Genomic DNA, 14,536 nt, shown 5'->3' with positions numbered 1-14,536 from the left:
TGCACATAGTCACAAACTCACATCATAATAATACTACAAACACCTCACCACCCAACAAACATGTGCATGCATGCTATAACCACACACACACACACACACACACACACACACTCACACATCCTGATAAATATACAGTACTGTTCTCTTAGAAATAAACTTAAAACAGAAAGAAATCAGAAACGTATCAACACCGAGTGATTAGGTGAGAGTGACAATCTTACGCAAGAAGTTACAAAACAGAATGTGAGGGTGGTGTTAGAGCTAGTGTCCAGATGAATGAGCAGACAGAAACAGAAAGAAAACTGGCAGGGACTGGAGAAACCATGGCAGTCACCATGTTAAACTGAAAACTGAGAGAAACTGAAACACTAAAGAACAGATGTTTTTTTTCCACAGACATGCAAGACAGAGGAGGTGGAGAAACGTGGAAATATACTTGAAGAGAAGCAGACGTACCATTAGTCGGATGCTTTGCAAACGACACAGAAAATCGCTTTACTGCCGGCATAGACAACAACTCTGAGGAAAAAAAAGGTCACTGGTGTTACCATCTTTGCAGTGCACCTGTAGAGGATGGGGGGCTGTTTAACTAGATAGGGGTGGGGGGTGGGGGGTGGAGGTTATACATTGCTGAAGGTGAGAGACATTCAGGGACATTAGGGAGAACATCGCTGGACTGCTTTACTTTGGGATTCTATGCTGCTTTTGGTTTTGGATACATCTAAGATACAGGGACACTGGGAGTGAGCAAGACAAGCAGCAGCAGAGTTCAGATTCAGAGTGATTCACAAGCTAAAGTGTGCAGCTTTTTTATAGATCATCTGATCATCTTTGGCACTATTGATCATCTAAAACAGGGTTTCACTAAGTCTGTTTCACTGTTTGCAGATTCAGCTCATGTTAGAGATATCAGAAATCCATACAAAAGTTAAACACTGGACAAAGAGACTTCTAAGGACAACTGAGACATTCCACATTCCCTTTTTGTCCACCATTCTCTAAAAAACATAAAAAGTACAACATAAACCTAAATGTATTCTATTAAGATTTTAAGTGACAGACAAACACAAACTAACACATAACTGTGAAGTGGAATGAAAATGATACATAGATTGTCTCTACCAGCTTTGCGCATCTAGAGACTGAGATTTTTGCTCATTCTTCTTTACAAAACAGCTCAAGCTCAGCCAGGTTGGATGGAGAGCGTCTGTGAACAGTAATTTTCATGTCTTCCACAGAAGCTCAGTGGGATTTAGGTCAGGACTGGGTCATTCTAACACATGAATATTCTCTGATCTAAATCATTCCACTGTAGCTCTGACTGTATGTGACTGTATAGTCATTGTGTTGAATTTCCTTCCCAGGCTCAAGTCCACCAGGTTTTCTTCCGGGATTGCCCTGTATTTAGCCCCATCCATCTTTTCATCATCTCTGACCAGCCTCCCTAGCCCTGCTGAAGATCAGCATCCCCACAGCATGATGCTGCCACCACCATGTTTCACTTTGGGGAACATGCATCTCTATTTCTGTTGCTTTTATTTTGTATACATTCTGTATTCAACATATCTGACCACAGCACCTTCTTCTACATGTCTGCTGTACAAACAGCACTTCTTATGTCTTTCTTTTAACAGTGGATGACTTATAGTTGTCCTCAGTTGACAGATTCTTCCACCTGAGCTGTGAATTTCTGCAGCTCCTCCAGAGTGACCATTTTAGCCTTTTAGCTGCTTTTCTGATCAGTAAGTTTGGGTGGATGGCCATGTCTTGGTAGGTTTGCAGTTGTAAAATACATTTTCCATTTTTGGATGATGGAATGAACAGTGCTTCATATCTCTGACCTGTCTGGTGAGTTCCTTGGTCTTCATGATGCTGTTTATTCACTAGTGTTTTCTAACAAACCACTGAAATCGATACAGAATTACACTGATACTAAATTACACACAGCTGCACTCCTAACTTTTTCAGTGACTTCTAAAGGTAATTGATTGCACTGGATTTTATTTAGGGAGTAAAGGGGGCTGAATACTTTTGCACATCACACTTTTCAGATTTGTTTTTATATAAAAATTTAAAACCATGTATCATTTTCATTTCACTTCACAATTATGAGCTACTTTGTGTTGGTTTATGACTTAAAATCTCTATAAAATACAGTCAAGTTTGTGATTGTAAGGTGACAAAATGTGAAAAAAGTTCAAGGGGTATGAATACTTTTGCAAGTTTTTTTATGCCCACTGTAGCAACAAGCTTATCTTAACCTATGTATTTTTAGAGAAATGCTTTTGCAGTACAAATACTGGACAGAGAAAAGTGTAAATCCAGTGCTGCCCATTTTCTGTACCTAAATTTTTCGTTATCCAGCTCATGAAAATCTAAGAGCCTAAACAGTCTATTGCATCATCTACATTAATATTATCTGATTATCTGGACAAGCAGGTGTATACTGATCCAGGCTCAGTTCACAAACACTTTAAAAGTGGAAGAGAAAAGATGTTTTAATATGGAAGGAAAGATGTAAACAAGTCACTAAAAGTTCTGTGGTGGTAATTTTTACTATATTTTTTGCTCTATCAATTAACGTCTATTCTCTGGTCTAGTTTCATACATAAGGCGCACTTAAGTCAAACAAGCATTGGATGTTAATCAACACAGATTTCTCTCCTGAAAACTGTTTATTTGGGTGAGTAAAGCTCTTCTGTTTCTTTACAGTAAGCTAAGATTTGCAGATTTCCACTTTGACTGCAGCATTAGCATTAGCAGCTAACTGCTAGTAAATGCCACCCAATAGCACTAAACTGAGGAATCCTGAGTGTTTCAGTAAGCCAGTGCGAAATCAGCTAGTGGCTCATCCTACGTAGCTTGTTTTAACACAGTAAAAACATGCAGACTATAGTCTGAGATACTCCCCTCTGAACGACAAAAGAGTTAGTGTTTAGCGCAGTTAGCGGGTAATGCTAATGCTGCTCCAGCAGTGCTAATCACCTCCCAATGGTGAAAGAGCTAGCGCTTAGTGCAGTTAGAGGATAATGCTAATACTGCTGGAGAACTAAACTGAATCTCCTGTATAACTCTGTACTTCAGTGGAGTGGCTTTACTGCTCCTTAATACCTGACTGATAGAATTCATACATAAGGAGCACCGGATTATAAGGAGCTCTGACGATTTTTGGGAAAATTAACAGATTCTGAGTTCGCTTTCTAGTGAGAAAAATATGGTAAATAGAGTTTAGGATAAATCAGAATTTAGCTTTTAATAGATAATAATATGCTGAAAACTTGTTAAATTTATACAAGTTAGTGTAGAAAAAGATGCATTTAAAGTAACAGGTACAGGTCTAGATTGTGTTTTTGTGAGATATACTATCTGGTGATTTTACTCTATAATAAAGAGGTTATTATGTATTATATGCAACATTAATAAATTAATTTACACACTGTTGGCATTACGTTAAGCAGCCAAGACATTGTACGGATTGTAATACTTTACTGTAGTGGTGTTCCTTTATAACCTAAAGAAAAACTTCACCCCCCCAATTATTACTGTTTAATTCGTATCCTGGTTGTGAACAAACACATCTACCTAATCCAAAACAATGAAAGAATAATTTAATGTAAATGTAAAGTCAGGGTCAGTATTTTAAAGTTTAATGGTGGGTCGTGTTTTGGAATGTCTCAGATCTCCTGCCTGTTCTTCTAATTAAACATGGAAACAGTAAAGCTGACTACAGTTCCTATAAATCAGCCTCAGGGCACTTCCCTACGGTACCCTCACACACACACACACACACACTCGGATGAGATGGCATCCCTGTCTGACAACAAAATGGTGGACAGACTGGAACAATAACATCCTGAGAGAGAGAGATCCATTATTTTCCCCCCTCAAATACACACACTTACAGACACACACACACACATACATACACACACATACATTCAGCACAACAGACACGGTAACACTAAAGTGCAACAGGAAATGTCTACAGAGATCACATGTGTAGACTACAGTGGGAGGTAGGGGGGCAGAATAACGATAGTGAGGATCACTCTGAAATAGATATTCACCGTAGACTTCAATAAACGTCGACTGTGTGGAATAATAAAGGAGTGAGTGAGGTGTGAGTATAGGCAGTATAGTTAAAGGAGTCCTGCCAAACACTAAACACTGCTAGGAAAATGGCAGCGGAGCAGAAAACCATACTCCAAAGGCTTACACTACCACCTAGTGGACTCTTCTGCTCTCCACAGCCAGAAACAAGCTCAGAACATTCTAGAAGCTAATCTCTTTTTCAGACATCACTCTGATAAACGCAACTGTGTCCCTGACTTTAAAGATAATATTTAGTTGTATCTGGATTATGCACCGCATTGGTGTGGCTTCATGGTCAAAAATATTAAATTCATTAATATTAGGGAACAAACTAACAGTTTGCAACATGTTGCAAAATACAATGTGATATTAAAAATTCACTGATCCAAAAAATTTTACTGATCCAACGTCTCATGACGTCCCATCAGTAATGCACTTCAAGTATCCAAAATTGAGTGAAATAATCTGTAATGTGTCTACTGCACATGCATACGATGCTAAAGCTATATTTTAAAAGCTAAATATAAAGCTATATATTATATTACAATATTTAAAGACATTTTCAGGAAAACAGCTATTTATGCAATGCTTTGACAAAACAGTGTCAAATTCTTAAAAACTGCTATTTAAGTACTTTTTTATACACATTACAGCAAATCATCTCTGTAATGAAACATACAGTTGCATCAGTGTCGATACATCATACTGCCCAGCACTACTCCTGTCTGTAAGAGAAAGTGTAAATAAAATAAAAGGGGAAACAGACTCACTTATTTTAAGCAATAAGATGACATAAGTTCAGAATGCCAAATGTTATACAACACTGCATAGCCTACACTGTGCAGAGGCGAATAACATGTAATTAAGAGGGACAATCCAGCATTTCAATCTAATCTGCAACATCTGTAGCTATACAGAGCTATACATTACTGTCAGTGGTAAATGATAGATAATGTGGATATTTTTAAAAACAGGATTGTGTCTGTTTTGGCTTCCGAATGCATGCATGTCTGTGGCTGCATCTCAAATACCTTTTTACTCCCTCAACAGTGAAATAGACAAGTCATAAAAATCTACACACAACGTCTACACACAGATTTATGCTGCGTTCCATTTACCATTTTTTGATTCACATTGAAGTATTATTCAGATATTAGTTCCCAGGTCAGCAGTGGTAGCAATACACATTGAACACATTATAAAGTATTTTGCACATCCAAACCCCCAGGAAGCATCTCCACAGGTAGAAGTTGTATTAGTACTGTGTGTAGAACCGATTTAATGAGACACTAATAGATAGAAGTGCTTTATAATGAACTTAACGGTGTAGTAATACTGCTTAATTAATGTTGATGTGCGTTCGGCCGTCTTGGATTCTGGGTTGTCGGAGCTTCCACTTGATTTCCTAAGTCAAACCTAAATTCTCAGTTCAAAAAGAACGCAGCATTAGTATCCACAATTTTGTGATTTCTATAGTGCACTGCTTATTTACAATTTGTGTGAAATATGGAATTGTCTGTGTGTTTTCTTCCATCTTTGTCTCCATCTTTTCTTATTCAGTGTTTTTTTTTTTATTTAATTTATGTTCCATTGTATATTATTATTAAAGACCATAAAACTATTAAGGAACACATATGGAACTACGCAATAAACAGTAAAAAGTGTCCCCTGATCTAAATCCAACTGAGATGGTGTTTTGGAATGAGCTGAACCACAGCATGAAGGAAAAGCAGCAACTATTGTTCACCACCAGGAACTGGCTACTGCCTAAATCTGAAGTATAAAACATAATCTGGTTTGTATAACACATTTTGTTTACAGAATAATTCTGCATATCTTCCTGTATAGCTTCAATGTCTTCAATTTTAAATTTACAATCATAAAAAATTCTAAATCATAAAAAAGAAAAAAACACACTGAATGAGAAGAAGTGTGTTCAAACCTGTACTGTATATTACAGAGGGCTGGCATGTTCACACCAGCACTTATGTCTCTGCATGGACAGAAATATGGGTGGGGGGGTTAAAAATCTCAGTTGTTAAAAATATCTATATACATGTTTTATAAACATATAAAACGTAATCTGATACTTACAGAGAAATGTCACTACTTAAAAGTAATTTGATGGTAGATATTTTTCTTACAATATTCGATCCAGTGATTTTGGTCAGTATTGGTTCAATACCGATGCAGCATTTTGATTTGGTAATTTATGTCTACCAAATATTGGAGTATTCCAACTAACACTGTTGGCATCCTAATAGTGTAACTATGTAGATGTTTTGAAAAATCAGTGAAATTTCCTTGAAACGCACAAAAAGGTTTATCTATAGTGTGTGTATGTTCCTTAACTACCCATTAGCAACTCTTGTACTGGTATTGATTTAAACGACATTGGATCCGTACTGAACAAAGAAATATAAAGTGAAAACACTGAGATGAATTAAGGAATACACAAACATGCCAAGAGACGATGAATGGCAAATGCACAAATTCCATGAGTTACTACCAAACAAAGCACAAAACTAAAAAAAGAGACAAATGAACTAGAAAAATGAATGAGAACAGCAAACAAAGACTTAGAAAATAGTAATGATGATGTGATGAAGACAACTCTTTCCCTACTGCTACAAAAATACCCAAACCATTTACCATTCCCTCTTAATCTTAAAGAATTGAAACAGTTATGAACTGGCTCCTGACTTACATTCACCGTTAGCAGCATTATCATTAGCGCCTTTAGCCTCTAACCAGGCATAAGATGGAAGTGCCCTGATCTAAGAGTCTCTGCCCTCAGCTCTCTCTCACTGGCTTTTGGGGAAAGTAGGAGAACAGCTCATCCAAGCACATACCGTCTTTATAGGTCAAACTGCCCGAGGAGAATTTTTTGCGATGCGTGCGAGCGTAGTCCTGCAGGTTGGGGGCGCTAGAGGACCCCCCAAGGACAGTGGTGCTGAAGAGCCCTGCACACTGAGAGCCTGTGGAGGGGTTAGAGCACTACATTAGTTAGTCTTCACTACAAACACATGCTGTTACTCAGATTCAGCTTCAGATCTAGATTTAGAAAGCAACAGTTATCGTAAAAAGGAGGTGAAAGTCAGTAATCATAGTTATATATTCCTTATTTTTAAGCAATTAAGGTGTGGTTAGCAATTTAAAGCAGTAATCTGAACATTTTCAAATTACACAAACAATTCACATGGTCAGTGCATGTGATGTTCTACACAATGTAATTTAGTAAAAGTAGGTCTTAATTAGGTAAAGACTAAGCTTTATATGTGTTTAATAAAGTGGACATTACCAGCATTAATTAAAGATTTTGTATATGTGCATATGAAGTAAAAGCATGATATTATGAATGGTTATTAGCATTTAAGCAACATTATGCAACATTTTTACCTTGATTTATTAGCTTTAAAATCACTGTGATGCACTGACAGGTAAAAGAAAGAACAGTGTGACTACTCAAGCGTGCATGCACAGTAGTACAATACATGTAACACTATGTAACTTTGGCAGGAATAGGAAAGGAAATGCTTTCAAGACCTGCATGATTCTGCCTAACCCAAGTCATATTACCGTTATATTATTGTGATATTACTCCACTGATATTAGTCCACATGCTTCTTTCACTCACAGTGAAGGTTCCGATTTTACAGCTTGTGCAGAAATGAATGAAGTATGTTTTTATAAGTGATTTAAAGCAAGAACTAAACTCCCCAACTGTAACCCAGGAGCATAATGCATAATGCTGCTTTTATAATTATTGCACACAGTTAAATATTTTCTAAAGTACATGCTATTATTTTGTTAACTTACTGGATCAGTTTATACATTCTTAAACTGATTCACATTTAATGTGGTTAATTAGTTAGTTAATTAATTCAATCCTAAATTTAATCTGCGAGAGCCGCAAAATATACTGTTCGCTGATTGTTGACTGTTTGAAATTACATAATATGAATAGATAATAATATAATATAATATAATATAATATAATATTATGTAATATAATATAATATAACATAATATAATAACTGGGCTGAACTAATTTTTTAAATATGTCACATAAATAATGTTTTTATGTTTGTACAGTAAATATACTGTAAGTAATTATATAATATAATAATATAAATGGACCATATACTTAATAATGTGAATAACCACCTGGCACAGGGGACACTATTGAGACCATTTAAACTGCACTAGAGCACTGAGACCATCCCACTGAGGTCCCTCTGGTGGTGGGAGATATGGCACTGAAATAATATTTTAATACATTTTTGGGGTATATTAGCAACAACATTCTTTGCAATATGAAAAAAACAAAACATATTACAATTATTTATTGCAATAATATACTACCGGAATAAAGAAGAACAGTTTCAAACATTTAGTTGAAAAAAAAAAGTGTATAGTAACGTGCAGCATATTACTGCATATAAATAAACAAATTATACCAACATATTGCTGTTATGACAATATGGATTTTTTAAAATCATGACGTACTACAACGTCTTAAGAACATCCCCCAGAATAAGCTGTTTCCATGATTCTATCACCCCTCCCTCAGTCCGGTACTCTATTATCATGTCCTTTTTGACATCAGTCACACTGTATCCTTTCACTTTTATTATAATGGATTGCACACTGATACATTTGATTAGTGCTCATTTATTCATAGGTGCAGCAAAACCCTGTCACCTGGCATTTGTGGCAATTTTCCAGGCCAGGTAATAATAATATTCTGATAGGACTGTGTGTGCCGTGTACTGAGATATCAGTGAACTAAAGGTTAGGGAGGAAGGTTTAGGATGAGTAAGCTGGCAGTTCATTTCCCTGGAGAAGAATAAAAGAAACAGGACAAGTGATATCTTCTCCTTTAACTTTCTCGGCTGAGATAGAGTTTATCAAAAACTGCTCCTGAGGCAGTGGCTATCTACAAATGGACATTATGGTCTGTGTAACATTAATTGTTTACTTTTTCTGAGGCTACATTTTGGTGTAAAACTATTTTACTTTTTTGTTTAGTATAATAAATTAAAAATGGGATTTCATTCAATTTCCCAGTTTTCAGGTTTTTATTTATTTTTTCATCTTGTAAAAGAAAAAGGAAAACATATGCAGCCCCATTGCTTATTTGTATTACTACATGGTAGAAAATATAATGAGAGTTTACACAAGTTTTCTTTTTTAAAATTTAGCTTCAATTTGTCAGACTCAATAGGGCCACATTTGAAAATATTAGCATGTCATGTACATTGTCGATGATAATATTTTTACACAAAATTTCACACCCTACACACACCAACAACAGATTATGCTCCCTTTGTAATGAAAAAGTGTGCTCACAGGTGTACAGGTGAGATATCAGTTTGGCCTTTAATCACAATACTATTGTGTATAGTCATACCGCCCAGTTCCTCTCTCTCAGAACACACCAAGGACAAAATGCCATCCACCTACTGGACCGTCCTTCAGTCTACAAAGCCTCTGTAACTGCTGAACTCACACGCTGTGCTCTATTTAAGCTCGGTGAATCACTTTTCCACCTCTGGACCCGGCAGTGTGTTTCAGACAGAGAGAGGGGCGGGGTCAGTGTGGACTGTGGAGACAAACAAGACACACGATACCCACCTAATCCGCTCTGCTTCATCTCCGGAGACTGGCGTGAGCAGGAGGGGAAGAGGCGATGGCTGCCTGCTTTAGAGGCCGTACTTTCAGACAGGACCTGCAGTGAAAAACACACACACACACACAATTAGTGTGTAAAACCTGACATCATATAGATAGTTATCAGGCTAAGGGTCAGTGCAGCAGCAGATGCAGTGCAGCCCTATCGCACGCAGTGTGCACACGGCCGGGCAGTGCAGGGAGATAAGGGCAGATTTGCATTAAAGGAAAGATAAAGTTAGATTTGCATGATTGTCACTGAGCCACACCTCCATGGAGCCGGTCTTGCGGTTTCGGATCAGAGGAGACCGGCGCTGAGAGCTGACCGCTTCAGACAGAGGCAGGGCCCGGTCCGGTTCATCCCGCACAAGGTTCTCCAAGCTGCCAGGGTCCGTCTGCTTCTGATCATTCTACACCAAATACAAACACAGAAACAAAAACACTAATTAAAAGAGAGAGAGAGATAGAGATACATAAATAGTAAATATCATAACATAATATTATAATTATTATTATTATAATAATTATTATATAATATTGATATGGGATCTCTTAGCAGGCCAGCAGTACAGGCTTACCTCTGAAGATGCAGGACGAAAGCCAAAGCCCATCGGTGCATTCTCCTCCTCACACACTTTAACCCCTGGACTGAAGTGCAGCTCCACATGAAAACGTTCCTCTGATGAAGAGTCCTTCAAAACAAAAGAGATCAGTTAATTACAGCTGATACAGAGAAAAACAAATAATTCTATTTCTCATAAATAGAAACATTGAATAACATATTTTTCCCCACTATAAGGAGCACCTATAATCCTTTAAATTTTCCCCAAAACCGTCAATGAGCATTATAATCCAGTATGTATGAATTTTACCAGTCATGTTGTAAGGAGCAGTAAAGCCACTCTGCTGAAGAACAGCTTTATACAGGAGTTTCAGTGAAGTTGCTTTAGCACTAATCCACGTTAGCATAAGCCACTAACCGCAGCGCTAGCTCTTTCTCCGTTCGGAAGTGAGTGTCACGATTCTCTAACTCCTCAATTCGATTTTATTTCCGATTTTAGGGTCACAATTCGATTCGTTTTTTCGATTTCGATTCGATTTTTTTTTTTACAGCAGAGAGGCCTATGTCAGTTTTAGATTAGTCTATGGTCAGTCATTGGTTTGATTCATCAAATTTACAATATCTTATTTCAAAAGGTGGGCTTGATATAAATGATGCAAAGTGATACAATTCCACATTCTCTGGAGAAAGAGCTGCTCTTTGAGAAGTCACAATGTCCGCGGCGTCGGCTACAGTGTGCTGCGCCATTTGCGTAACGCTCGCGTGTGTTTGAGTAGCTTAGAGGGAGGGAGCGTCGATCTTCTTTTAGACTTCAGGGCTCGAGACCATGACATAATTTCGATCGATTTCGATAAAATATCAAAATCGTGACACCCCTAGTGTTTACCATGTTAAAGCAAGCTCCGTGGGACAAACTGCTAGATAAAAGCACCCTGGCTTACCTAAACACTCAGGTTCCTCAGTGTAATGCTGTTGGACAGCATATACTAGCACTAAGCGCTAACAGCACTGTTGATAATATTGGAAATTTAAACTTACTGTAAATAAACGAAAGCGCTTTACTCACCCAAATAAACAGTTTTCAAGAGAGAAATCTGTGTAGACTGTCAACAAGGCGACACCCTTGTTCCTTACTATTTTCGCTTAAAATGCCTTATAACCCTGTGCACCTTATGTATGAAAACAGACATTCATTGATAGTGCGCCTTATAATACAGTGCACCTTATAGTCTGTAAAATACAATAATACTGTGTTAAAGGAGAAAAAAAGAAAAACAAAACCAATTAAAACAATTTTACATAAAAGGATAAGGGGACAAACTAAAGCCGTCAAAAAAAACACCCTTAGCTTACTTAGACATCAAATAGTTTAAGGTTTGGGTTACACCAGCATGCACTGCAATTCCAAAAGGGAATGAATAATATGCATGAGATGGGTATTGAAGGGGTATTGAAGAACAGGGTGAAAGGAGGATAAAAATAATAAAGTAAACAGAGAAACAGATACAGGACTACATTCTGTAATTATTATAACATATAATAATTATTATATATGAGTGGAGCTGAAAAAATGGTCATAATTTTTTGCTTGGTATAGACCAGCTGTGGGATTCTAGTGTTGTTCAGTGTGCTGTTGAGTAGTGCAGTGTGTAGGGAAAACACCCGATACCTTATTGTTGTCCTCATACAGCATGATGACTATCTGAGTCATGTAGTTGAGTTCAGAGACGGCGCTCAGGTAGTCCATGGCCCTTTTCCACTGCTGGTCCTTCTCCTCCTACAACAGTCAAAATCTCGGTCAGCTACCTGTGTGGGTGTGTGTCAGTGTGTCAGTGCGTGAACAAGTTCAAAAGAACGCTTTCATTGAACACGCTCATTTTTTCGTGAACGTTGAACTGAACGCAACACATTATTTAATAAAGAACTTGAACGTGAATTAGTTCACAGTATGTGTCATGAGCGGCAGACATCACTGTAAATGAACGTTGACTAGGTAATAACATACGCGCGAGAGAGAGAGAGAGAGAGAGAGAGAAAGAGAGGAGCAACGACACGGAGAGAGCGGAGCGCGAGGGCGAGAGAGAGAGAGAGGAGCAACGACACGGAGAGCGCAGAGCGCGAGGGCGAGAGAGAGAGAGAGGAGCAATGACACGGAGAGCGCAGAGCGCGAGGGCGAGAGAGAGAGGAGCAACGACACGGAGAGCGTGGAGCGCGAGGGCGAGAGAGAGAGAGAGAGAGAGAGAGAAAGAGAGGAGCAACGACACGGAGAGCGCGGAGCGCGAGACAGAGAGAGAGAAGCAACGACACGGAGAGCGCAGAGCGCGAGGGCGAGAGAGAGAGGAGCAACAACACGGAGAGCGCAGAGCGCGAGGGCGAGAGAGAGAGAGGAGCAACAACACGGAGAGCGCAGAACGCGAGGGCGAGAGAGAGAGAGGAGCAACAACACGGAGAGCGCAGAGCGCGAGGGCGAGAGAGAGAGAGAGAGAGGAGCAACGACACGGAGAGCGCAGAGCGCGAGGGCGAGAGAGAGAGAGGAGCAACAACACGGAGAGCGCGGAGCGCGAGGGCGAGAGAGAGAGAGAGAGAGAGAGAGAGAGAGGGAGAGAGAGAGAGGAGCAACGACATGGAGAGCGCGGAGCACAAGGGCGAGAGAGAGAGAGATACAGAGAGAGAGAGAGAGAGAGAGAGAGGGAGGAGCAACGATGCGGAGAGCGCGGAGCATGAGGGAGAGAGAGAGAGAGAGAGAGAGAGAGAGAGATGAGCAAAGACACGGAGAGCGCGGAGCGCGAGGGCGAGAGAGAGAGAGAGAGAGAGAGAGAGGAGCAAAGACACGGAGAGCGCGGAGCGCGAGGGCGAGAGAGAGAGGGAGAGGGAGAGAGAGAAAGGAGCAACCACACGGAGAGCGCGGAGCACAAGGGCGAGAGAGAGATACAGAGAGAGAGAGAGAGAGAGAGAGAGAGAGAGGAGCAACGAGGGCGAGAGAGAGAGATACAGAGAGAGAGAGAGAGAGAGAGAGAGATACAGAGATACAGAGAGAGAGAGAGAGAGAGAGAGAGAGGAAGTGATGCACGGAGACAGACACCGATTCTCCTTATGAACATTTTCATCAGCTGGTAAGAAACCCACAATTACAGTATCATGAGCGAATATCTACAATGAGCAGTTTAAAGAACGTATAGTGATTTCTAGCTTGTAGTGTGAAAAAAAGTATTTATTTGAATATCTCACGAAAAAAGTAAAATGAACTGAAGTTTGAACTAGTTCAGAATTAAAATTGTGAATTTTGAACGTGAACTGTTCACTTTGAGCATGTATGAACTGAACTTGTATGAACTGGCACAAGGACTGGTGTGTGTGTTTGCATGCACATTGTAACGAGTGCGTCTGTTCCAGTTCTTACATCCAGCAGGCCTCCGTAGCGGAAGATGCTTAGCAGGGAGTGGACGTGACTCTCGCTGGTGAAGTACAGCCGCGTCCGCACGTGTCTGCCGGGGGACAGCACGCCGCGGGAATACCTGACACAGAGGAACACCACCAGCTTAACATCACAAACAAACAGCTACTGCACAATAACTTCATTAAGGAACATAATAAAGACTACAGGACTCACAGGGGGTGGAGCTTGTTAACAGACTCGTCCTCGTGGGTTCTCTGCAGGTCCAGCTGGATCTTCTTGATCAGGGGCAGGCAGTAAGCGTACGCTATGTCCAACTTCTCCACCTTATTAATGCCATATTCCTACACAGGTAAGAGAAATGTGCATATCGTAGGTTATGAAGGAAGAACATATTTGGAGAATACAAACAACAATTACAGTTTAACGGTTTAGTAATTACGGATGTCCAAAGCAGATTATTTGGACCCTCTCTCTGAATCCATCAGCCGATACCAATCAGATCTGATCGCTGTGTTTGTATTAATAATACAGATAAACAGCTTAGATGTGCTGATGATTAATTAAGCAATAGAACACGAGAGGGAGTGTGTTATCACGAATAACATCACGGCTGTGATTCGGTCGTAGGCACGAGCCGAAGGCGAATACTGTAGATCATCACAGCCGTGATGTTAACTGTGATAACACACTCCCTCTCGTGTTCTATTGCTTTTATACAACAGTTTATTTTGTACAAAAAGAATAAAGAAAATAAATCAAAGAACTTTAAGAAATTAAGAATGAATATGTTTTAATATGGACTGAGCCTTCCA

At 39.4% G+C, this 14,536-nt stretch overlaps 1 protein-coding gene across 7 annotated transcripts in view; it reads right to left on the bottom strand.

The window, feature by feature from the left end:
- ppip5k1a (diphosphoinositol pentakisphosphate kinase 1a) overlaps window positions 1-14,536 on the bottom strand; it is a 96,049-nt gene that overhangs the window by 48,755 nt on the left and 32,758 nt on the right. For 3 of the 7 annotated variants that reach the window (XM_049471139.1, XM_049471142.1, XM_049471140.1), the window contains exons 20-27: window positions 13,938-14,065; window positions 13,728-13,842; window positions 11,997-12,104; window positions 10,344-10,457; window positions 10,035-10,175; window positions 9,730-9,823; window positions 6,945-7,070; window positions 457-519 (exon numbers count right to left, since the gene is read on the bottom strand). In XM_049471139.1, coding sequence (XP_049327096.1) covers window positions 457-519; window positions 6,945-7,070; window positions 9,730-9,823; window positions 10,035-10,175; window positions 10,344-10,457; window positions 11,997-12,104; window positions 13,728-13,842; window positions 13,938-14,065 — 889 coding nt within the window. The remainder of the gene's footprint in view (window positions 1-456; window positions 520-6,944; window positions 7,071-9,729; window positions 9,824-10,034; window positions 10,176-10,343; window positions 10,458-11,996; window positions 12,105-13,727; window positions 13,843-13,937; window positions 14,066-14,536) is intronic. The other 4 variants (XM_049471141.1, XM_049471144.1, XM_049471143.1 and 1 more) reach the window with 2 other exon arrangements.

Source organism: Astyanax mexicanus, chromosome 23 (genome assembly GCF_023375975.1).
Source record: "Astyanax mexicanus isolate ESR-SI-001 chromosome 23, AstMex3_surface, whole genome shotgun sequence".
NCBI classification, from domain to species: domain Eukaryota; kingdom Metazoa; phylum Chordata; class Actinopteri; order Characiformes; family Acestrorhamphidae; genus Astyanax; species Astyanax mexicanus.
This window is presented reverse-complemented; position numbering and strand designations above follow the sequence as displayed.